At 36.5% G+C, this 14,158-nt stretch overlaps 1 protein-coding gene across 1 annotated transcript in view; it reads right to left on the reverse strand.

Moving 5' to 3' along the window:
• Window positions 1–4,503: 4,503 nt before the first annotated feature.
• Window positions 4,504–14,158, reverse strand: part of LOC122816131 — a 113,612-nt gene continuing 103,957 nt past the window's right edge. The window contains 1 exon segment of the mRNA XM_044088889.1: window positions 4,504–4,600. Within this exon segment, the coding sequence (XP_043944824.1) occupies window positions 4,504–4,600 (97 nt within the window).

The following is a 14,158-nucleotide window of genomic DNA, read 5'->3' on the forward strand; positions in this document are numbered from 1 at the left end:
GAGATGGAAGTGGATCTCTCAGATTTTAATAAAGATGGTCACATGAACATTCTTGACCAATTAGAAACCTTTTGCAGCATCTGAAACATGGTCCTGTGCATAATTTGGGTGTTGACTTTGATAACAGATTGTCATTTAAGGCCCAAGTGTCAGCTGTTATCATATCTTCCTGCTTCCACCATAGAAAAATCACCCACATTAAACACTGTATTTTTCCTGCAAATCCTCTTGTAGTGGTAGATGCCCTGGTGTCCTTCTGACTGGAATATATCCATAGATCTGGGGCTTCCTTACTGTGAACTTGGCTGTCTAAAGTTAGATCAGAGAACTGCATCATGGATATGTATGGTGGTATCTATGTATAAATATATTAACCTGGTCCTCTTTGAGATAAGAATAACAACCAGAACTGAGAAAAACACACTTTATAATAGCAAAGCTTTCGGATAAAATCCTTCCTCAATACTAATACAAACAAATCTAAAAACCAAATGGTTTAAATACAGGTCACTGAAGTCACATGACCAGCAGTCCAAAAATCATGTGATCACAAGTATATAAAACAAATCATTAAAATTAGAAAAATTAGAAAAAACATAACATTATCGCAACCTAGTATGTTGCAATTTAACAAGAACAGGTTTCAAGGTAATCATATTATTTAAACCTGGAAAATGGTCAGAGTTCAACCTAAGAATCCATTCATACTCTTTTAATTCAAGTAAATTACCACTATCACCACCTCTGGCAGGAGGCTGTATTACATCAATAACTCTAAAGGAGAATCTATGTTCAATACCTGAATCAACTATGTGCTTATACAAGGCATTACTGTCAATGGCCCTTCTAATCTCCGATTTGTGTTCAATGATGCGTTCCTTTAGCTTTCTAGTGGTCTTACCCACATAGAATGCAGTACATTTCACGCAATTAGCTAAGTACACCACATTAGATGTAACACAAGTGGTAGAAAAATTAAACTGATAAACTTTACCACTAATAGGATGTTTGAACTTATCACTGCAACCAACCACAATATCAGAACAGTAGGAACAATTCAAACAGCCATACGTGCTGGGCTTAGTGGTAAAAGTCCTCTCTACAGGCCTGAAAAAATCATTGTAACATAACATATTCTTCAAGGACTTCATATTTCTATATGAGAAAAAAGGCCTGTCACCAAGAATGTCTTTAATCTCACTAGAGGCCATTAGTACAACCCAATTCCTCTGTATTATTTGTTTTACAAAACAAGTCAAGGTATTATAACTAGTAAGATACCTAGTGCATACTTTTGAACATTCTAGGTTAACAGAACCAACATCATCCCCAAGGAAAATCGGCTTCAATATTGTCTTCCTATTAACTAAAACTTTATTTTTAAATCTAAAACTAGTTTAGAATCATAACCACTATCCAGAAACTCTTTGGACATCTCATCCAACTGTAAATTAAATGTAGCATCATCAGTATTTAATCTACTAACTCTATTAAACTGTGAAGTAACAATCCCCTTAAAGACATGTGGGGCATGCATGCTGGAATAATTAATGTATCTATCAGAGTTTATCTCCTTTTGTGAATACTGGTATGGATAGAACCCTCACGTAGTTGTATCTTAACATCCAAGAAATTAATCTCACTATCAGAGGCATCCATCTTAAATTTCAAGAAACTGGTGGTTGCATTTAAATAATGAACAAATTCATTCAACTGTGAAAGGGAACCTTTCCAAACCATAAAACAATCATCAACGAAACGTTGATAAAACATATATTACTTACAAAAGAATTATCCAAATTATAAATATAAGCTTTCTCCCATTGGTATAACACCAAGTTGGCATAAGTGTTAGCCATAGAAGTACCCATGGCTACACCAGTGAGTTGCAAATATAAGCATTCATCAAACAGAAAAATATTGTTGCTCAAAACTACATCTAGAAGAGAACAAATATTCTCAACAGATCTATTCACAAGAGAAGATTGGGAGATCAAAAATTGTCTGATAGACTCAATACCAAAATCATGCGGTATTACAGTAAAAAGGGATGCTATATCAAGCGTTACAAACAAATACTCACTTTGCCGACAGGAACCACCAATACTATTAAACCAAACACGCAATTTACAAAGGAAATCAGATGTATCTCTTAGCACAGAAGTGCATTTAGGTAAATATAGTTGCAATTGTGTTTGCAAATATATAGATATAGGTTTGGTGATCCACCCCCCTCCCGATACAATTGGTCTCATGGGGGGGTTGGTCACCGACTTGTGTATCTTAGGCAGCCCATAGAGACAAGGAATAATAGGACAAGAAACAGTAAAAAAATGAAATAAATCCAGAGTAATATCACCACTAATTTGCAAATCATAGATCACCATATTGACATAACTAATACATCTTTTAACATCTATTGATGTAATACGTTTAAAAGCCTCAACATCATTCAGTAGAACAGAAACTAAAGATATATACTTAGGCCGATCCATAAGGACTACAGCCCCACCTTTATCGGCTTGTTTAATCACTAAATCTTTGCTCGCCTGTAAACTTTTGAGCGCTTGATACTCATCAAATGTTAAATTAAAGTGAGAAAATCTCAGAATATTGCAGTCAGAATACAACATTCTTAATTCCCTCTCACACAAATCATGAAATGCTGTAACCACAGACATACTAGAAGGTATAAAGGTACTACGCCGTTTACATGAAACTCCATTAACGACAGAGTTACCAAACAAAACCTTTAAATTTACATTTCTAATGAAAATCTTAAGGTCTGTGAGTGCAGTCAGTAGATCACCCTTCGTTGTAGGAATAAAATTAAGCCCTTTATGTAGTACTGAACAATGAGCAGAGTTCAACTTAAAGGTTGAAAGGTTGAGAATTCCTTTAGTCATTTGCGACTTACTTTGCCCTGCCCTAAAGGGCTCTCATTCTTACGTTTGCCTGGGATAACTGTTTGTCCCATAAACGGTTTCCTTCTTGGAGAGGAACGCTCAGTTACAGCCTCCGGCTGTTCTAGATGAAAGCTTTTGGCAGAGAAATTAAATGTAAGTTGCTGTGCCTTCTTAATCACAGTGGAACACGAGTTAGCCTCTCCGTCTTGCTTGTCGCTAAGTTCTGACTGAGAGCAAGCATTCATGGAGTCTAGCGTAGATGTCACCAAAGTAGGCGTATTCACTTGTAAGTGATTCGACGAAGCTGCCAAAGCCGGTTCATGTTGTTGTGCAATATCAGCTGGAGTTTCAGAAAAGCCATCAAGAACATCTAAACTTCTCTTATTACTATGTACTGCAGCATTAGGTTTAAAAGTTTGATCATTTTTCGGCCATGAGAAAATATGACCCCTTTGGAAGTCGTTGATATCATCCGTGAGCTTACGCTTCTTCGTTACTTCCAAACGGTCATCCAATGCTTGTGTTCTGTCAAGTAGCTGCTGATATAACTCACCCATAGACACAAATACAGGCATATCCATTAATTCATTTTCCATATTTAGTATCTCATCTTTAAGTTCCTTCTCGATAGTTGAAAAGAATTCATTCATTAAACTCATGTAATCCAAACTTAACTTGATGTTAAGTTGCTGCCACCGCTTCAGGAGCTCAGGATAAGCGTTCCCATATGAAGGCATTTTGAGAACTCTCAAGCCACGTGGGACGATGCCGTTATCTAGATATGCAGAAAAGCTAAAACGCTGCCATTGCAAGCGTTTATAAGTACCCACTTTTCTTTCAAAAAGATTCAGCTTTTTATGAAAATCTGAAACATTCTCAGATTTCCAATGTTCATCACTTTTCGATGTAGAACAAACTGAAGAGGCAAACTGTAGTAAAGGATTAGTCTCATTCATAAACAGAGACTTGACAGAGTTAACAGTCTTCACCACTTCCATGTTGAATAAATGGATAAAGGACTGCGTCACGACCCTTAAACTTGTTCTCGGAAATGCAGCAAACAAATTAGCTTTGCTATTATAAAGTGTGTTTTTCTCAGTTCTGGTTGTTATTCATATTTCCTTGCAGCTTGTTCTTTTGCCTCTTTGAGATACACCTGCTGCTTGTTTCTTAGCAGATCATGTATTAAATGTTAGTCATGGGTTTCATGTCCTTGCATGACTTACGTGTCCCTTGTGTTTGAGACAAGCTGGGCTGCTACTAGCCAGCTCAGCCTCTGCAACTGACCACTTAAAGTTGCCTGGCTCTTCTGGTTGTATGACTTGAATTTTCTGACATTTGTGCCTTCATCTTTCAAGGTACGCCCCTTTCAAATATGTTAGCATGGCGGCCGAGAGATTCATTCACAATCAGCAATTTTAAGTGTTCCCTGAAATCCTATTACAACTTTTTTATAGTTGTGCTATTTTTGCCTTGTTTTATACTAGAAATACATGTTTCTTTGTTTGTTTGATTATTAATGTGTTTGTCTGACTGTTGGCTTGTGTATTTATTTATGTTAAATTTGTTAATCAGGTAAATTGATCCAAATAGCTTTTTAAGTCGTATCATTGACCTGGAGGCAGCAAACAAACAGAAAAGGCATGCGATTTTTTCTCAAAAGTATGCCCAGAGGAACAGATGTATACACAGAACTACAAAAAAAAAAAAAAAACACAAAAGTGCAAGTAAACATTACAGTTGCAAATAAAGATACCAGTAAGTGCAGGTTAGTAAATAAGATAAATATCATCTTGATGCAAACAGTACATTTTAGTTAAATGGATAAGTCTAATCACTTTACAATGATTGTCATAGTCTTATCAATCACAATGCATTTACTGCTTTAGAGAGGAAGTAATATATATATATATATATATATATATATATATATATATATATATATATATATATATATATATATAGTTCCCCTTCAGAAGGTCGAACAGCTGAAATCTCGAAACGCAAATTGTTGAGACCATATGCTCAAAATTTCAGAAACTGAACCTTCTGAATGGGGATTGGCATACAGCGTAGAATGGGAGATTTCCCTTTCTGTGCTGTAGTGCGATCTCAGAGTTAGAATAAATAAGTAGCAGGGGGTGTTGGGGGTGCAACCCCCCATGAAGGGGGTGTAGGGGGGGCTTGCCCCCCTGCAGAAACACTGTTTTGTGTTTTCTTGTTTTTTTTTTCTTTCCCTTTCAGAAGGTTGAGCTTCTGAAATTCGAGCTTATGGCTTCGGCCATATGCGTTTCGAGATTTCAGACGTTCGACCTTCTGAAGGGGAACCATATGCATATATATATATATATATATATATATATATATATATATATATATATACATTTATTTATATTATTTACAGGGAATAAATTCTGACACAGTCAATGTCTATGTTGCAGTGATATGTTCCCTAGGTATGTAGCTATAAAGCTTGAAAGCAATAGACAAGTTAGCCAGAATCATTAAAACACTTGTATTGTATAATATCAATAAGATATGCTTTCCAATAATTTAACCCCGTTTTTGGCCTAAAAGAACATTTGGAGCCAAGACATTCTGGTTTTATAGAATGCTCTTTCTCTGTGATGACAGTAGTATATGGGCTGGGATAGGTTCTAACTAATTCAAAGCTACTGTTGTTATTAGTTTTTGAATTAGGGATGATACTTGTCTGTACATCAGGAAGCTGTGGTGGTACATCAGTAGCATTGTTGCCTCATAGCAAGAGGTTCTCCTGTTCGACTCACGACTGGAGTGCCTTCTGTGTGGAGTCTGCATGTCCTCCCTGCGGTCGAGTAGGCTCTGAAAGACATGCGTGAATGGGCATGCCTTCGCTGAAGGTTGGGCATCAGGCTGGCAATTCAGCACCATAAAAAATCTACTGCCAATCATTAGCAGACCAGAGTTCCGCTGTGGCAACCCCTAACCAGGCAAAGCCGAAAAGACAAACAACAAACTTGTCAGTACATCAGGGCATGTTTACTTTCTGTTTCCTTTTTTCCTTTGAGCATTGTTGCATGACATATTGTTTTATATATTTAATTGTTTTATTACGTATGTGCTTAGAGTTCCATCGGAATTGTAACTATGCTTACTGATAGAATGAAAATAAAACTGAAGCTGAAGTGACTTGGAGAACTAATTAAACCTAATGACTTTCATGTTATTCTAAGTTCGAAGATCACTGATTCTTTTTATCAATTTAGCGCATCACTATGAACATTAATGTAAAGAAAAGCACACAACTTCCAAACAAAGAAAAAAATGCAGTTATCGGCACTGTTCTCCAGTAACAATAAAGGTTTTCCTCTTAATAAAACGTGGAAACTCAATTTTGATAAATTCAAGGTCCAAGTCCAACAGACCACTAGGTAAAACGTTTCAAGACACCAATTTATTTGACAAAAAAAACAGATTAAGCGCTTTCATCTCCCATATGGAGACTTCATCAGAATCTGTTACACATACAAATCTTCAGTTTAAGTACATCTAAGTAAAACACACTTAATTACACTTAATTAATCTTGGCTTCTAATAGGCTGGCCATTAATTGACACTAATTAACATTGAGGTAATGCTGAACCAAACCTTTGGTAATTTACACTTGAATTTAATACAAAGTTGTAGAGGTTCATAGGAATTCATGATCTTAACATTTCATCATTTTGTTTACAACTTGTGTAAATGTTGTAAAAATTAAATATAAGTAAAATCATCAGGGAAATTGTGACAGGAAATACTCATTTCTTATTAATACATTAATTTGGTGTATGAATACCAATAAATATATTAAAAAAATATATATAAAAATATGGACCTTGGACCTTGAATTTATCGAAATTGAGTTTCCACGTTTTATTAAGAGGAAAACCTTTATTGTTACTGGAGAACAGCGCCTATAACTGCATTAATGTAAAGAAACTAGTGGCAAATTAGTTAAAAAGCACACCTTTTTCTGGTACCACTATTCTAAATTCTATTATGTTCAAAGAAAACTGCAGACTTGTCTCACACTTTGTGTAACTCTGGTAAAATAAAAAAAAAAACACAAATGATAATAGAGCACTATATCACACAAAATGAACTTTAATCCACTGGTTTAGCGCTTTCAACCCAAGAATTAGGCCTTCATCAGAACAAAGTGTTAAAAAACTGTCTCATTTTTATACCATCATCAATACACATCACACCAATCAAATCTGATTTTACTTAAACATAATGTAAAAACTGTTTAAAATGTGTTTAAATAAAAATGCATTTTAAATAAAGCATACATTTCTAATAAATATATAAACTATTGGGTTCCTATGAATACAACAAATATTCATTATGTCAAATGCGTTTTTGTCGACACATGTAGAGCGAACAAGCAAAACAGCGAAGCGGCTGTTCAGCGAATTCTTTCCCTGGGAAAGAAGTCGCTTGACCGCTTTGTTGTTTTGCCGTGTTCTGAAGTGTAGTGTGGTCCCTTTTCTGGTATAGCTCCCGAGCGTGGTTGTGCAACAGTTACTGACCTTAGGGTTAGGGTGCGGGTTAAGGTAAGTGCATATGTATGAAAGTGTTTACTGTTTTATATTTTGTGTTAAATGTATGGTTGAGTTACGTGTGTATGTGTTTTCAGTTGTTTACTTTTGTTTTTTGGGGGTAGAATTAGGGTTAATGTAAGTGTGTATGTGTTTGGAGCTGTTTATGTAAATGTGCGAGAGTTACTGACCTTAGGGTTAGGGTGTGGGTTAAGGTAAGTACATATGCTTTAAAATGTTTACTGTTTTTTTTTTTCGTTAAATGTATGTTTGGGTTATGTGCATATGTGTATTTAGTTGTTTATTGGTTTTTTGGGGGGTATAATTAGGATTGGGTATGTGTTTGGAAGTGTGTAATGTGTTTTTTTTTTTGCAGGGGTTGGAACAGCGATTTCTTTCCCTAGAAAAAAAAATCGCTGTTCTTTGGATTAGACATTTTCAGTTTTTGCTGAAAATGTGTTGATGTAACTTTGTTCGCTGTTTTAAGCATACAATGTTGCAATATAGACCCAAACTATTTACATTTCTTATAATAAGCTTTTCTTTTCAACACAGCTTTATAGATGACACCATTATTAAGTCCTGGTGCCCTGCATGCATCTAATAAAACCTGCCATTTAAATTCTTTAAAATCTAGTTTCCCATCTCTGTCTCCATTAAAGCCCAATGGAGCATGATTTATAACTGTAAAAAGAAACTTAACACTGTTATTGCTGCTCACACAGTTTAAAGTGTGCTTGTAAAGAGCATTATCTAAATTTTTCTTTTTGATGGCATAATAGTGTTCATACATTCTGTTTTTAAGTTGCCTATTGGTTTTCCCAATATAGAATGAAGAACAAGTGGAGCATTTTGCCATGTGTACCACAAATGTAGATTTACAATTAAAAATGCCTGGAACGTGCCACATCTTGCTCTGAGTTGCAACATTAAAATCTGCTCCCTCTGAAATGTATTTACAAAAATTGCAACTTTTACATTTAAAAGTACCTATGTTGCCTTGAGACTTTTTTCTTTGTCCACTTTCTAACATTTCTTTGAAATTCATTCCTCTTGTGTTAACAGACATGGGGGCTTCTCCTACTACCATCTGAAAATCACTTTTTGAAACTAATATTCTCCAGTTGTTGGGCACTATGTTTTTAATTTCTTTACTGTCTAAGGTAAAGGTTAACAACATGGACGTTACCCAATCCTTCTTATTTTGTGTGTTTCCACTAAGCCCCTCCCTTTCACTTGTACTAATAATGTCTTGGACTATTATAGAAGGGTACCCTCTGTTTTTAAATCTGGAATGCAATTCCTGCACTAACAAATCTAACTGTGCTTCATCGCTTGTAAGTCTCTTAGGCCTTACTAACTGCCCCTTTATAATGTTATATTTCACATAAGTTGGATGCATACTAGAGTAACTCAAAAGACCATTGCTTGCCACATTCTTATGCATCAGTTATAAGAATGTGGCAAACAATGGTCTTCATATGGTAGTAGGAGAAGCCCCCATGTTTGTTAACACAAGAGGAAGGAATTTCAAAGAAATGTTAGAAAGTGGACAAAGAAAAAAGCCTCAAGGCAACTTAGGTACTTTTAAATGTAAAAGTTGCAATTTTTGCAAATACATTTCAGAGGGAGGAGATTTTAATGTTGCAACTCAGAGCAAGATGTGGCACGTTCCAGGCATTTTTAATTGTAAATCTACATTTGTGGTATACATGGCAAAATGCTCCACTTGTTCTTCATTCTGTATTGGGAAAACCAATAAACTTAAAAACAGAATGTATGAACACTATTACGCCATCAAAAAGAAAAATTTAGATAATGCTCTTTACAAGCACACTTTAAACTGTGTGAGTAGCAATAACAGTGTTAAGTTTCTTTTTACAGTTATTGCTCATGTTCCATTGGGCTTTAATGGAGGCAGAGATGGGGAACTAGGTTTTAGAGAGTTTAAATGGCAGGTTTTATTAGATGCATGCAGGGCACAAGTGTTTAATAATGGTGTCAACTATAAAGCTGTGTTGAAAAGAAAAGCTTATTATAACAAATGTAAATAGTCTATATGTTTGTTAGACATGCATGCCTTATTTAAAATGCATTTTTATTTAAACACATTTTAAACAGTTTTTACAGTAAGTTTAAGTAAAATGAGATTTGATTGGTGTGATGTGTATTGATGATGGTATAAAAATGAAACAGTTTTTTAACACTTTGTTCTGATGAAGGCCTAATTCTTGGGCTGAAAGTGCTAAACCAGTGGATTAAAGTTCATTTTGTGTGATATAGTGCTCCATCATCACTTGTGGTTTTCTTTTTAAATTCTATTATGTGGTCAGTATACTGCCCTTAATTTGCTATGAGTGATAAAACTGTCTCTATGTCTTATTCTTGATCATGTAGAGAAAAGGTGCAGTGATAGTAACATGTGACCTTTTCTCTTCTATGAAACAATGGTACTTTCTCCAATTTGGCACTTGCTATGGAACATTCTTTTTTCTTGTCCTTATAAATACTCATAGATACCCTGGAAGACTTGCACATATGCCTACTATAAAGTCGCTATGCTAAAGAAATGATTTCAGTCCAGATTTAAGAAAAAAAATCCGTAAAAGTGCTTATTTTGTTAACTTATAAACATGTTAGCAATGCAGTTTTCTGGAATGCAAGGTGCAGGGTTACCAAGTTGCTATGGCCATTATACCAAGATAAAAACCATTAGCTGTCAATGATTTAAAAACTATAAAGTAGCCATTGTACAAGTAAATTTCCTTTGTCATATTTTGCATTTCAAGCTGCAGACTAAAAGTCTGACTGTCTGGCAAATCACTTCTTAGTGCTAAAAGTCATATAGATTAATACTTAGAATAAATACCAAGCAAAATATATGTGATAAACAGCTTGAAGAATTCAAAAGCTGAAGAAACAGAATCAGGAGAAAAATAGCAGTATGGAAACTATTCTTTCTGTTTTAGGATATGACTATGAATAATTACATCGATACACTGATTTTTTTTTTAATTAAGCAAAAGCAGCACTTACTACATTATCCAGAAGAAAAGAAAATCACAGTCAAAGAAATAATCTTTATATCTACAGCTTTTTGAATGTTGATGGCAGAAATATTATAACCCTTCTTTACATCTGATGTACCAGGGTATCATATATGCAAAAGCTACTTTTCACTTGCCGTAAATTGCACACATAGATCTTTACATCTCTAACCCTGCTCACCTATTAACAGCAATCAGTTATTATCAGATATATAGGCATCCTAGTCCTCCAAACAGCACATAGACTAATGTTTTCACAAACTGCCAAGGGCACTTTTTCTAAATGCTTCCTGGTCCCCATGCCAGCTGACTAGCTAGCTTCTTGCAGTCAGACTTTGAGCTTATTTGCTTCCTGTATGCTATACCCTTACTGACAGGCCAGCAGTGAGGGTGTATTATACAAACTTTAACCAATGGCCAAGGGATTTGAGATCCACATCACTCTGGGGGCCAGTTTGCCTTCCCTCATCCAAGTTTGGTTTCTGAAGACCTGTTCAGTGATACTCCACTACTAATACTCTTCTTTCAAATATTGCAGTATTGGATGTCACTGGTCTGTTCTACCACTCTCAGTATAAGAAGGCCCAACTTCCCAACACTATCTTCAACAGATGCAATCAGCTTACCCAACCCAGATCACATGTTTCATAACTAGGGCTTTATCTCTCTATACCAGTTTTACTGGCAAATGCTAAGAGCATACAGTGAGAAAATAAAATGTCCTCTTGGTTCCTGATCACAGCAGCAACATTTTGTTGACAGTATACACTTCAAGAGCATATATCAATGAGTATCTGTGCATCACTACCTGACATGGTAAAATAAAAAAATAAAAAAACTCCTCACACGATGCAGTGAAAGATATCACATGGAGGATATTTCAAAATATTTCAGATCGATAATGTACTGTAAGCATTAAAAAAATAAATGACTTCCAAGCAGTCCAAAACAGTCACTTAACCTGCAGCATTGACAAACTATATCCACCCAGACAGAAAGAAAAAGAAAATGTCTAAGATTCGTAATGCATTTCTGTTTGCTTATTTGACCATCTTAGCAAAGATATTAATACAGTCTGAAAACCTAAAATCTCAGTATGACTAAGGACAATAATTTTTACTACTATTAGTGCTGGAACATGCTTGATGAACGCTATTTAATTAACCAAAATTGTGCCTCAGTTTGTATTATTTTACTCATGATACACAAAGGCTTGCAATTGCAGATTATTTTTGTCTCTATAATGTAATTATTACAAATGGATCCCATAGAGTCATTGCTATATTTGCATGCTAGCTTATTAATTTTCACAGTATCATAGATAGGGTGGAGCAGAGGGAGGGTGACCCAAGCATTGGCTGTTACATGGTGTGTTTGTCACCTTAGAAGAGTTGCAGATTGGGATCAGGTACAGCACTGGCATTCAGCTAAGCAGCTTTAACTCTTATTGCATAAATGACTGCTTTAAAATGTTAATGCATGCAGGAATGAACTACCATAAGCTCTCTGCAACAGCTCTGCAGAGCTGTGGACTTTTTTTTGGTCTTCAAGTTTACAATGAGGGGACTGACCAGCTTTCCAACTGACCTTCCTATGGCTCTGATTTTTCATAATAAGCTAATAATAAAGGTGTTTTACATTTCATTTGAAATGTATTCACATGATGTTGATAAAGGTATTAATTTAATACGTGTTCTGGGTGAAGGGATATTGTATGTACATGGAGTTCATGTACTACTTTGAAATACATTTTTTTCAAATGAGTTTTTATATGTCTAATTTATCAGTTTATTATATCATAGGAAGTTACTAGGCTAATGGCCCTGGGGCCCTTACAAGTATAGCCAAGAGTTTATCCCCCCAAAAAGAAACCTCAGTCAGCAATTGTCACCCCTGTCAGTGAGAGACAAAGGTGGAACCCCTAAGACAAATTTGTAGTTTCCCATCCACTCATCAAGGTTGCACTTGAAGAGGGTCAGTGAGGTTCTCTGTTTGGCATGTATGGGAAGTCTATCCCAGAGATGGGGTAGCCTCTGGGAGACAAACCTGTCTCTCCAACTGGTTTTGTTTATGTCATATTTTAGATTTAGGCCTGTCAAGCAGGTAATGCGGGAGGAGTTTGACTTAGAGATATGGAGCATCTCTAGTAGGGCAGGGTCTAAGATTGCCTTGTAGGAGAGACAGATCACCTCTGAGCAATCTATATGATACCGAGTAGAGTGATAGTGATTTAAGCCTGTCTGCATAGGACAGGGGTTGGAGGCCATGTATTCTCTTTGTGAGGTATTTATGTGGCCTTTCTAGTTGGTTCAGGTGTTTGGAGAGGTACATACCAAACAGGGCGTTTTTCTCAATTATAGGTCTAAGAAGGGAGGAGTACAGATAGGTAATAACCTCCTTTTTTCTGGATGCAATCCCTTTACTTATGAGGTGAACCAAGTAAAAGGCTTTTCTCACCAATGCCGCCACATGATGGTCAAATGTGAGATTGTTGTCAACCTGAGTACCCAGGTCTCTCACCACAGGTTGTGTGCTTAGGGGGGTGCCGTTGATGTGGTAATCAGCAGAGGCTGTGTTTTTGCCAAATGGTATGATAATACATTTATTTGTGTTTAGCTTAAAGCCATGACTTTACACCAGTTATTTGTAGCTGTGAAACCCTCTTTCAGTATGTTAACATCATTTGGAGAGTCAATAATAGCACCCGACATGCAGTCATCTGCAAACTGGGTCAGCCACAGGCCTTTTGTCTTTGCCTGGTCCTCTGAGAAGTAGATGCCAAACAGTATAGGTCCTAGGACAGATCCCTGGGGGACACCAGTAGAGACAGGTCTGCTGTCAGAAGTTGCAGTGGCTATTTTGACCTTGTGGGTCCTATCTGTGAGTCGGTTGGCCACCCATCTGACTAGATAGTGATAAACACCAAGTTGTGTTAGCATTTTGATGATGCCCGAGTGGGGGATTGTGTCAAAGGCCTTGGTCAGGTCAAGGTAAGCTGTATTTACTGACTTTCCCTTATCCAGGGCCTTGGTGACAGTCTCAAAGAAGTCAACTAGGTTCATTACGCAAGATCTGCCCCTGATGAATCCAAATTGGGTGGGATCAAGTGCTTGGAGATTGCCTATGTCCCTGTTTATGAGAAACATAATAATACGCTCTATGGTTTTACAGATCAGACTTGTCAAGCTAATGGGGCGATAGTTTCCCAGATCAGTAGTGGAACCACCTTTGTGCAAAGGGATCACAGTGGCGGTTCTCTACTCTGCTGCAATAAAGCCTGTAATTAGGCTGTGGTTGAATAGGCTGCTCAATGGCAAAGCTAGTTCTTGCTGGAGATGGTGCAGAATACAGCCTGGGATACTATCATGTCCCATGGAGCCTGTGTTCTTCACCATGGATAGGGCTTTTAACAATTGATCTACAGAAATGTGAGGTGTGGGACAACTATCAGGGATGCTGACTGGGCCTTTGGGGGCAATAAGGAGGTGAAGTTTGCACTGAACCTATCAGCTAGCAGGTTGGCTAAGTCAGCAGGATCAGTGTAAGTGCTACCATTAAGTACTAGTTTGGAACAAACTTGGGCTTTGCCATGGAAGTTCCTAACACAACTGAAGAAAGACTTATGTTTTCCCTTTGTTTT

This window comes from Protopterus annectens, chromosome 12.part0, assembly GCF_019279795.1.
Source record: "Protopterus annectens isolate FY-2018-M chromosome 12.part0, PAN1.0, whole genome shotgun sequence".
Classification (NCBI taxonomy): domain Eukaryota; kingdom Metazoa; phylum Chordata; order Ceratodontiformes; family Protopteridae; genus Protopterus; species Protopterus annectens.